Source organism: Akebia trifoliata, unplaced genomic scaffold (assembly GCF_017979445.1).
Source record: "Akebia trifoliata isolate Shusen 1 unplaced genomic scaffold, ASM1797944v1 Contig01182, whole genome shotgun sequence".
Classification (NCBI taxonomy): domain Eukaryota; kingdom Viridiplantae; phylum Streptophyta; class Magnoliopsida; order Ranunculales; family Lardizabalaceae; genus Akebia; species Akebia trifoliata.
The window spans coordinates 4351-16627 of record NW_028237571.1 but is presented as its reverse complement, the minus strand read 5'-3'; the positions used below and the strand labels follow the sequence as shown (position 1 = coordinate 16627).

Genomic DNA, 12277 nt, shown 5'->3' with positions numbered 1-12277 from the left:
TTCCATTTCATCAACATTATAGACATAAAACTTAGCAACAATCAGAAAAATAAAATAAAGTTAAGAAGGCTCAATACATCATAAAACCAAAAATAGTAGTCCAAGGAAGACACATTTAGATTATTCAATATCCACTCTTTTCCGCTGTTCTTCGTGATATCGGAAACAGTTTTTAGAAGAAGACTACTAAGGAAATTTCCACGACTGACTAGGTTTGCTCCGTAGGTCATGACTTCGATTTTTTATATGCCCCTCCATAAAAAATGTGGCTATTTAACTGTTGTACACATGCCGAGTGAGATCGTACGTACAACCCACCAAAGCAAAAAAATTACATAAAATAAGAAGTTCCAAGACTTTTCATTCCCTTGGGTGCTTGGCCATGGAAGAATTCGATCTTTGCCAGTCTATCAAGCCACAATGTTGTGCTTAGCTTGGAAATTTCATATCAAATTTCATGGGGTAATTGATACTTAGTTTTCTTCCTTCATCATCATTATTAGTGACTTAAAGCTGCAATGTCTCTTTCGCTATATGGATTTTTAAAATACATTTTTCAGTTACTTGGTCAATTAATTCAGCTTCTGAGGCAACTCGTCTCTGTTACTATTTGTGATCATCCTCTTTGGGATAACTAATGGGTATGAATACCTTTAGTGTTGAGAGAACTCTTGGAATTCAGTGTGATAATATTAACTTTGTTGAAGATATAATTTCTATTCAATTACTTGGTTGATCATTACATGAGCCCTATTAGTGTCTGGATGTCCTCCAAATTGCTTATAAATTTTACACACCTCTCACAATTTCCCTTAATGCTGTGTTTGGATTGAGAGAAATTTAGAGAAAAGAAGAGTTTGTGGTGGAGATTGGTGAGAAAGTCGGATGGTTTTGATGCTTAATTGTAAATGCAAAAATGTTAAAAGCAGAGTTATTTTTTATTTTTTGGGTGGGGTAATCCTAGAAGAAAAATGTCAAGAGAAAAAAAAAACATTTATATCTTCTTTCTTTTGGGATATTTGTAGCTTTGCTCGAAGCTGCTAGAAAAGCTAACTTCAAAGATATATTAAGCTGAATAGCGGCCGGATTCTCATCTGGAAGGTATAGCATTCTAGTAAAGTTGAGTTGGGCAGATGTGTAACATAGAGAGACAATACATAATGTTTTACAATCAATGACTTTTTCCTTCTAAGGGGATGCAATTTTAAGTTTCTATTCAACATTGCTAATATCTCTACAAATATAGGAACATTATGTGAATTATTTTACTAAGGCGTGTCTTTCTCTACATGTTGAATATGGTTTAGTGTGCCACTTTGTTTTGGTGAGATAATCTGTGCTATCGGTTGATGTTTCTGCTAATACTTTTGTTGGCATTGGTGGCCTGAAATGACAATTTTTTTTTCTTTATTTCTATGAATTAGGGCGGTGTTAGCAAATCTTGGTGTTGCTATAGAATCGTTTTTATTTTATTTTTATTTTATTTTCTAGTGTGTTTATGACGTGGTATCTAATCGCTATTTTTGTTTGTTAGGTGCCACACTCCTAGCTTGGTTGTAATCTATGTTGTTGTAATCCTGTTGCATGATGTCTCATGAGCATTTTATCAAATTCATGTTCAAACTCATCTTTCCAAATATCCTCACATTAGTGTAAACAACTATGATTTACAACTCTCATACCTTCATTTCGATAAATGTCCAAAGTCTACATCGTGACTTGATAGACACTCCTCAGCATGGTATTTAGATAGATCACACACCATTTTTCACTCTGATATTTCCTTTACTGTCCATCATTAGCCACTCTGATCATCATAAATGTCCAAAGGCTGCCAATGACTATTTGAAATTTAATTTTTTTGACTTTGACCATCAACGTGGAAGTTGTGGTCCCCCGATTGTCCACGTCTGTCTCATACCTCTTCATGACACTTGGCATTCCATAGATTTGTAAGTGGAACTGTCAATGGATCGGATCAAACCCAATATATGATCCGTTTCGATCTGATATCTATGGGTCCAAATTAAGGACCTGGGTTCTGCTAAATTTGATTTGATAACTTATTGGATCGATCTTGGATCAACCATCTCATAATTCAATAGGGCACTGATTTGATATTATGTTGGAAATATACAAAATATACATATACTTTTATTAAATTTATTCAAGTTGAATAAAGATCAATCCAAAATTATTGAGTTTCAAAATCAGAATAAATCAAATCCAGAAAAAAATACATCTTTTTCTATAAGCAAGCAAGTTTTTGATTAGAAATCAGTAAATGAGGTTAATTTTGAATTCAAGTCATGGTATCAACACTCATAGCATCTAACCAATTTAGCAAACTAGCACCTTTAACTTGGAACAATACACATCATAATTGATCGGGTCAAAACTAAGTGGTAGATCCAATGGGATTTGCGCCTAGTAAAATTCTTAAACTGATTTGCTGGACCAATTCATTGTAGAGACTGCATTTTTAAAATTGAAAATGTGAGTTTGACCGATGTCAAGGATACAATTGCCAGTTGATTTGAACAAGTCAATTAAAACATACTAAATTTATAAATATTTAGAATATTTGTTGTATTTATCAGTTTAATTATTTAAAGTCGTTCTAGACTAACTTAGAAACTGCTGTGGAGTGTGTCGTTTTTTTTTTTTTTAGTATTGTTTTTAACTATTGGAATTAATTGAAGGTGGGGATTTCATGAAAACTTGTAGATATTTAGGAATGATGGGAGTGGTTTCTGTTTTAATAAAGGATGATTTCAGTTTGACGTAATTTTTGTTTTAAATTTGGTAATATTAAAGAGGTTATGGGCTGTTGCTATTTTTCCATTTTAAATACATTGAATCAGCTAACTTTGTTTCTATATCTGTTTTGAACACATTGAACAAGTTGAAACTTGTTTTTATTTCTGTTTTAAAACTCATGGAACCAGCTGAAAATTGCTTTTATTTCTATTTTGAACAAATTGAACCAACTGAACTTACTTATCTTTGAATGATACATTTTTGAGACACAAACACATTGGATCAATTAAACTTGAAATGGTGGTTTCTCTGAATTTAGGACCTCATATTTAAGTTGTACAGAATTGAAAAGTATGGTGGAGGTTTTCCCCATTAATGTCTTGTTATGATCAAGTATGGGATTATGGGATAAAGCATGGATGATGATGATGATGATGATGAAATTTATTGTTATGATACACTTCAGCATTATTGTTATTATAGTTGATTGGCAGAATTGGCTTGATTTACTGTTTTCTACAGAAACCAAAACTAATCTAGGGGTATGCCCCCCTAACACATTGTACACTATTTCTCTTTAGTGGAGCTATGGATAGCATTAATTAGGAATTTTATTTGTAGTTATGCTTCCATGTATTTCTCAATTGTATATGTTTGTATCATTTTCCTTTTAAGGATCTATATTGGCATTTTGTGCTCAATTGATATTGAGCTAACCTGGCAGTGTTCCTGGAACAATAGATTTTTTAGCTTTAGAAGACACTGTCACGTCAGCACAATATTGAGTGCAGTGTCGTGGAGCATAGTCAGTTCAGCATTTTCCTTGTCATGTGCATAATGTGAGTTCATTCATAGGTTGAGATTTTATACGTATCTCAACAATGTGAACTTCCTTTTCATCTTCTTTATCTTCTTTGCTTCCATGATCTCCACGAAGGTCTGGTATGTGATTTTGTCCTCAAAACAATTTGCCAAGTGCGGTTAGGTTGTCAAGAGTCAGCATCCTGATTGCTTCTGTAGCTGGTTTTCCATCAGATAGGTAGATTGCTGCTATTTGTGGAATGGTGGCTAGAATATTAACTTCTCTAGGTTTGTCTTCATGCCTATACTTCTTTACAGTCACACCTTGACCATAATTTTCCTGGGTCTGAATGATACATGTCTTAGAATAGTGGACGGTCCACCAGTTGCCATGAGAGCTAACTAGTGCTTTAACAAGATCACTAACCAGACCAGCTTGGTGAGCCTGAAAGTCATGGTGATCAATTTTGACTTTTCTAACTATGATGTCATAATTGAACATTTTTTCATCACTTATTCGAACGAGAGTGAAAGGTTTCTCATTCATGACGGTCAAGATTGTTATCCAAACTGGATAGCGTCCCTTTAGTATGACTCTTAAGGATTTTTCATATTTCAGGAACAAAACGGTCTGGAAGAGTGTCATCACAAATTTTGATGCTGTCTTTGGAATTTTGATACATAGGTTGAGTTCATACATAATTTTCACACAAAATCATGGGAATTAGCTTCAGAGTTTGAATGCGCTACATGGATGTATTTTAGCGTTCCTTGCCGACATTTTTCAAGCACATGTCTCTGTCTATAAAACAATTAGGTAGAAAACTTGTCACTATGAAGCTTTTTTCCGTTTTTAGTTATTTTTTGAATCATGGAATTAATTCTTCTACCGAATTTCCTTCATACAAACATTCAATTGCCCCGACCCCGCTCGCCCGCCTGCCTTGGTTGTGATTAACCAATAACCATAGAGGGGTAAACAATTAGCTTTTTTGTACAATAAATAGTTAGAAAATCCTATTATTGTAAGACATAAAGGTGGGTGAGTGACTGGTGAGTCCAAAATATTTCAAGAATTAGGGGTTGGTGAGTATCAATTTCATGTCACATGACATAAATCCTGCTTGGTATGATCGTAAGTTTTCCCTTAAAGCTTTGCAAAGTTTCATGGCACAAGTAGAGTGATTAAAAACAAATGAATCACAATTTTGAATTATACATTTGAGAAGGAGATCCATAATGTTCAATCTCCATATATATACTTTTGAATCACAGGCCATTCCTTCAATAATTCATGGTCCAAAAACAATCCTAAATCTATGCCAGAGCCAGTCAGAAAGTAATAATTAAGATGACGTGGTCATCCTTAGGAAGTATGGCCCCACTTATATGGTGGTTAGGTTGGTGGCACTGCATTTGATGCACCATTAAACACACAACAACAACAATTGGGTAAACTATAAACTTGGGCACTGGGGCCATGAGAGAGACAAAATAAAATGGTCCAGCACATGACTTCACCCAGAGGAGGGCAATATGAAGCAATTCAAGATGGCAACATTGACATTAATATTCTCCCACTTTAAAACAATTGGAAGGACCCATTACATTTTGCTAACCAAAAACTTTTTTGAGGATGCAGCATTATGGCCTTACAATTGGGTGAAATTCCAGCAAGTCTAAAGACTCTGAGAATGCTCGAAGCCCAGCTCATTTATAATTAGTTCCATTATAGTCTGTTCAAAATATATTACATTCTTCTGATTCAATAACCTTCCACAATCTGAGTATTTTGATACTTTATAGTAGCTGTTCTGATTCATCAGTCTGCCATGTAGCTATTGCTAGAGTATGACGGCCACCACACGCGACAAGCTTAGCACACCAACATCCTCCGTCACTGCTACTCAGATTCCTAGGTTGTGGAAGGTTAATGGGTACATCCATAGGGTGACCAGTGGTTACTTTTCTCCCACATCCAAGACGTCCATGGTGGTAGGTAGACACTAAACATAAAAAATTATATGGTAGAGGTACTTTTATTTTGCATAATTTGGTATATCTGACAATGTTTTTTAATTTTTCAATCACAGATTTCGACAATATGTCGCAAGAAGTAGGAATGTATGTTATCCTTGAGAATCGCTACGTCATTATTCCAAGGACCGAGAAAGACAGACATTGGTTTTGATTTCTACAAGTCAAGTGAAGTGAAGTTGGTAGAAATTTCTTGAAAACTACTTTAAACATTGGGATGTGGATTAAAATCGACACCTTGAAAATGGGGCATGTTGGACTATGATTGCAGATGTAAAATTTGAAGGAAAATGGTTTCCATTTGAAAAATGTAAATTTTTATGTTTTTGGTGTATTTATTTATTTTGTTAGATTTCAATTTTCTGTTCAATAAAAATTGTCATTTTCTTTTTAGGTGAAAAATATTAAAAATGACAAACAATAGTGGTTAAATTTGGAAGAAAAAAAAAAAAAAAGTGTCAAAAAACGACGGCTTTAAGCCGTCGTTTATATGTATTAATTAAATTTAAATTTGACTAAACAAATGACGGGTTTGGGCTGTCGTTTTATTTTGACAGACCATGACCGTCGTTTTTTACGACACTTTGTTGACACGAGCTAACCGTCGTTCACTAAAAATGACATCGTTATTTACAACGGCTCTTGCGACGGCAGGGACCGTCATTTTCTTAAAAAACGACGGCTTTGGCCCGTCGTTTTTTGTAAAATATGACGTAACTATGAAAATAGTAAGAGGGATGGTGTCATTTTTACCGATTATATTATTATCCATTGCGACGTTAAGTCTCATCATTTCAGCTAAGGTGGCAACGGCCATTATAATTACATGCATGACAAGGCCAATTTCCATTCTTAGTAACAAAGTGATTCCTCTTGGATTTTTTGTGTGTCTTCTAATTGCTGGCACGAAGTATTGGTCATAGATTACAAGGCTAATTAACATAGAAAGAGTTACGAATGCAGTGAGACCTGCAATAGTAGTGAGTGATGCCTTCCTGGTAATGAGCTTGAAAACTTCAAAAATGTTGACTATATATAGGGCTGAAACTTATGTCCTCTTGAGGAATGTTGATAGGGAGCCTTATTTGTGTACAAGGGATACCTTGAGGATGTGGTGTTAGTTTCAGGGGGTACTATTTTGACTAAGAACATTTTGATCTCACGGTCACGATCGTGACATTTAGAAAGATTTTTAGTTTTAAGGAACACACTTCAATCACCCATCCAGGTTTTTGGAGCTTAAATCTGCAGCAAATGGTAAGAAAACCAAAGGAAAGCAATGGTTTACCTGAAAAAGAGTGTAGAAGAATGCATCAATCCTTTCTCCTTATAATATAGTAAGTGCTAATAAGCAAATTACGAAAATAACTTGATTAATCATGGTATTCAAATCAAACATTAACACGTATATTCCCCCTATTCCCCCAACTTATCGATAAAAAAATGATATATGAGATAAGGAGCACTCAAATTGTCTTTGCAACTCAGTTGCTCTGGATGGGATTAACGTAAAACCCTTAATCAAAGAAACAACAAAACTTGAGTTAGAAGACACTCTTAACACTTGAAACAATGAGTCTTGATCAATGAAATCGACATTACAAGATGTGAGTGGTGTATGCTATGGTTTTCGATATGCTTGACTAGATTATACTACAATATATCTTAGAAGTTTCTTACCACCCAATATTTATGGAGTTAAAGTTCATAATAAGATCTTCTATTCAAGCTCATGCGATGGATTTCTATCATATATATTCTTTTGGTGGGTAATATTAGGTTAGAAGCAAAGAGAGAACTTACTTTATTAACAAATGTTACCAACAACGACATCTTATGAAAATTTTGAAATGAACCTTGCTAACAATGTTAAATTGAACAAAAGCTTGTTCTTTTTATTACATTTCTTCATCTTCCATTTCATTGGAGTCTACGTATTCTCTTCAACATTTTGCCTCGACTGCGTCGTTTCCTTTCAAAAGTCTTTGTGAGCCATCCATTTTCCTTCCAGAAAGTAATATATCCGATTGAAACACCAATTACCATCCCACATCCATATCCGATCATCATAGATTTCCAATCGAAGTCACTTGTGGACGTTGAAACCTCATGTTGTTGGTTTGTTGTTGGTGGAGAAATCGCATATATGTCTTTGCATTGCCTTGATAATGGAAACCCACATAATCTCGGATTATCTTCATACGAAGTATTTGGAAATGTGTTAAACTGATAACCTGTTGGTATGCTCCCTACAAGTTGATTATGCTTGAGATTCATTACTGCAAGGAATGTAAGGCGAGTTAGTTGCTGAGGAATCTCTCCAGAGAGCTTGTTTTGTGAGAGATCCAATGACTCCAGTTGTGCTAAATTCCCAACTGATGATGGGATGTGACCAGTGAGGTTATTACGAGAGAAATTCAACAGTTTAAGAGATTTGAGGTCCCCTATCACTTCGGGAATTCCACCTTGGAATTGATTGTTAGAGAAATCGATTGATGTGAAGATGGTCAAGATGCTGTCAGCAAGTAGCAAATCACGCCCTTTGATTGCAAGTGTCACTGAGACTTTATAGTAATTTCCAATATATTTTGTGTGAGACTCATTGACCATCATCATCATCTTCTTCCAGCTTTGGAAATATTTTGTGGGCAAAGATCCCGTAAATCCATTGGAAGAAAGATCTATAACATGCAACATTTGAAAACCATGATTGGTTTGAGGACCTTCAATGGGACCATAGAATTTGTTGGATCTCAATACAAGGACCTGCAACAAAGGCAATGTCTCCATCCAAAATGGAAATGTATCATATAACTTGTTGCTTCCGAGGTCCAGAACTTTTAGGTACTTGCAACTACCTAAACATCTTGGCACAAGTCCTTCCAATTGATTTTGAGAACCTTGAAGGATTTCAAGATAACTCAAATTGCAAATAGTTTTAGGAATTTCTCCAATTAATTCATTATCACTGAGTTTCAAGAATGCTAGCCGATTGCACTTGCCAAGTTCCTTTGGTATTTGCCCACGTAGATTGTTTGTGGACAAATCCAAATATTGTAAATTTGATAGCATTCCAATCTCAGTTGGTATGTGCCCTGATAATCTATTATTGGACAGGAACAAAGAGTCGAGTTGGGTCCAAGTGGATAGAAAATATGGATGGATTTCACCAGAGAGGTTGTTAAATGACAGGTCAAGATAAGAAAGGTTGGTGCAAAATCCAAGCTTATTGGGAATGCTGGAATTCAAGCTTGTATTGGAGAGATCTAGGAAGTAGAGCATCCTAAGGTTACCTATCCAAGATGGTATGGGCCCACTAGTAAATGGGTTATTAGATAAAACAAGGTATGTGAGGTTAGTTAGAAGGCCAATTTCGGGGGGTATCTTACCATTGAGCTTGTTCATTCCCAATTCAAGGGATTGAAGTTTGGTTAGATACTTGATTTCTGATGGAATCGGTCCCTCCATTGAATTATTACTCAAGTAAAGCAATTGAAGTTCGGTAAGATACTTGATTTCTGATGGAATTGGTCCTTCCAATGAATTATTACTCAAGCCAAGTGATTGAAGTTCGGTAAGATACTTGGTTTCTGATGGAATCGGTCCCTCCAATGAATTTTGACTCAAGTAAAGGTAATGAAGTTTGGTAAGATACTTGATTTCTGATGGAATCGGTCCCTCCAATGCATTATTACTCAAGAAAAGGTATTGGAGGTTCTTAAGAGTAGTAAAGAGTTGCACTGGAATACGGCCTGTTATAAGATTAGAAGACAAGTCCATTTCGACTAAGTTGGGGCAGTGAAAGATGAATGGGGGAACCTCATCTCCCAGTGAGTTACTAGAGAGATCGAGTGTTGTCAATGATGCCATGCCCTTAAACCAATGAATCGGGTCTGGATTCGTTAGATTGTTATTGTCAAGAAGGAGCCATTGTAACTTTTGTAAATTACGAAGCTCATGTGGGATCGCACCAGATAAGTAATTGTTGAAAAGCCACAGAAATTGGAGATCTAAGAGATTTCCTATCTCAGAAGGGATCATACCTGTGAAATAGTTCTGATGCAGAAAAAGAGTAGTGAGTTTTGAAAGAGACCCAATTTGATTTGGGATTTCTCCAAATAAACTGTTGAAATCGAGGCGTAGGTAGGTGAGATTGGGGAAAGCCGAGAAGTCGAATTCATCAAGTGTACCATTCAGGCTCTGACTAGGGAGGCAGATCTCGACGATGATCTTGAAGTAGTTGTCGCATTGAATTCCTGTCCAATTGCAAGGATTGGTGGCATCAGACCATGAATCCAAAATAGATCCAGTCGAATTGAACAAACTTCGTTTCCATTTGAGCAAAGCTTGTGCTGATGATGATGATGTTGTTGATGCAGAAGTAGTCTGTTGTTGTATTATAAGAAGAAAAGCAAAAGAGATCATCAGAAAGACAAAGAAAAAAGTTTTGTTCCTCATATGTAATGTTATAACCATGACTCACTTGAATGAATGACTCCCTCCGTCAAAAACCATACTATATATATAATTATTGTAACGTCTCTCTTACGTTTGACTTGTCTCGACTGTCGACCTAACGTGTCTCTTATGTTGGATTAATAATGGAACGAGAGACCCGTGTTTGACGGATAATAAGAATATTATTGCTTTTTTAATTCTTAATTAACAAAATTTTCTTTCTAAAAGATCAAAGTCTTATCCCAAAAGTATATAATAATGACAGTTATTGAAAAATGATACCACAACTACCCCAATTGAATTTACATACGTGCCACTGTTAATTTTAGTTACATAACTACTCCCAAGTATATACTTCAGTCGCAATGCTATATATCCATTAAAACTTAGAAAGAGATTGTAGTAAGTGATTTACACGTATTCCCCCCAAGGTTTTGTACGAATATTTGAGATATGCCATACCCTCTTGACCTAAGTCTTTCCTAATAAACTATTATAAAATGATTTCAATGCCTCATCTTTCATTCTCTCTAGTAAATAATTGTTTGATTTTTCTCTCCTAACCCCTAATGGTAAAAAATTTTATCCTCATCTTCAAAATAATTCGATTACCTTCAAGATATGATTTTCGATAAAATGAAAATAAGATGACTTTCTTCAGTAAACAAACAAGGGTGTTCTATGTAATGTTAAAGAAGAAGTTGATCTAGAGGTTGAAGAGTAGGAAGATGACAGAATCTTAAGATAAAAATCATTGGTTTTTTGCTAGAGGTTGAAGATGAGGTCATTTAAGTAATTTTTTATTAGTCTTCCAAAATAGACTGAGGTCAAGGGGCATGCCATTGTATTGAAAAACACAAGTGATGTATCAAATATTTGCCAAAATTGTGTGGAGTATGTCTAAACCATCTAATCCTCCATTACGAATTGATTAGTTGGAGTCTTTTTAGATACAACCGTCAACAATTAGTCAAATACAGGAATATCCGAATCCAAATTAATTTTTGTTATCAAAATTCAAATTTGAAATCCAACGAATACTCTATATCAATATTTGAATTCAATTACCATATCGACTATCCAATATTAATTTTAAATTTTGGATCTAGAATATGTTATTTATAGTATATCAGTGGAGTTGTCATTCATGGTTAAAAATCGTTAGAAATTATTGCAATCATTGGAAAACTAAGATGACAAAATGATTACTTTAGGTATTTCAAAAACATTATAAGAAGAGATGAGGTTGCGGGGTCATTAAGAAAGAAAAAGTTCACCAAATGAACATTCAAGCTACTGCCAAAAGTTAGGGACTAGTTAAATGAAATATGGGGCATTGCCCGTGATGGACAAGTATTGCTTATTTTCTTGGACGACTAATATATTTTTGATAGGCTAAATTACCATTTCTTGAGTCTAATATTACGAAATTCCAAATTCTGTAAATTGTTCATTTTAATTATCAAAACATGAACATGTGAGATCACATGTTTTTAAAGTGACAATCTCGTTAAAAGTAACGAACCGACAAAATAATCACTTGATACATGCGAGATTGTCACTTGAAAATCTATGATCTCACGAGTTCATGTTTTGAGAATTAAAATGAATTGCTAGTGAGAATCAAAACGTCGTTAGAAGTTGATCACGTTTTGGTAAATTTCTCTTTTTCTATCTATCGGATTTTTTTAAATATCTAAATTGTAAAAGTCTTATCGAAAAATAGATCATGGCATTTGTGTAATTTAATTAAAATTAAGGGAATTTTGTGTTGAAAGGATTGGGATCATGTGTTTTTTCGTGAGCCGAGTCAACGGATCCCTTAAACTAATGCGCTTTAAAGACTCCAAAAGTATAAGATAATGCAATAAAGTAGTGCGCTTTAAAGACTCCAAAAGTATAAGTCATCAACTACTTCGAGGGTCAATATTGGAGTATAAAAATAAAAATGGTGTTTTCTTTTTAAAGATAATGTGAATGCAATAAAGCAACGTACTTAAGAAGGACCACTTAGCTCAGTGGTAAGATTTTGTGGAGGTTGTTCCCAAGGTCTTAGGTTCAAACCCCTTGAACCCCTTCTTATACTGGTCTGGGTCTGCCTTAACCCTGCTAACCTTTCAAAAAAAAAAAAAAAAAATAAAGCAACGTACTTGACACACTGAAGACTAAGAAAGGGGTTATTTTATTTGTACACAATGGTCAATTACACTCACTTAAGTGA

General features: G+C 34.8%; 1 protein-coding gene across 1 annotated transcript; it reads right to left on the bottom strand.

The window, feature by feature from the left end:
- Nucleotides 1-6327: 6327 nt before the first annotated feature.
- Nucleotides 6328-10121, bottom strand: LOC147380632 (uncharacterized). The gene has a single exon (XM_086431423.1). It carries the CDS (start codon nucleotides 10072-10074, stop codon nucleotides 7519-7521), a length of 2556 nt encoding a protein of 851 aa, XP_086287549.1. The 5' UTR covers nucleotides 10075-10121; the 3' UTR covers nucleotides 6328-7518.
- Between the last annotated feature and the right edge of the window lie 2156 nt (nucleotides 10122-12277).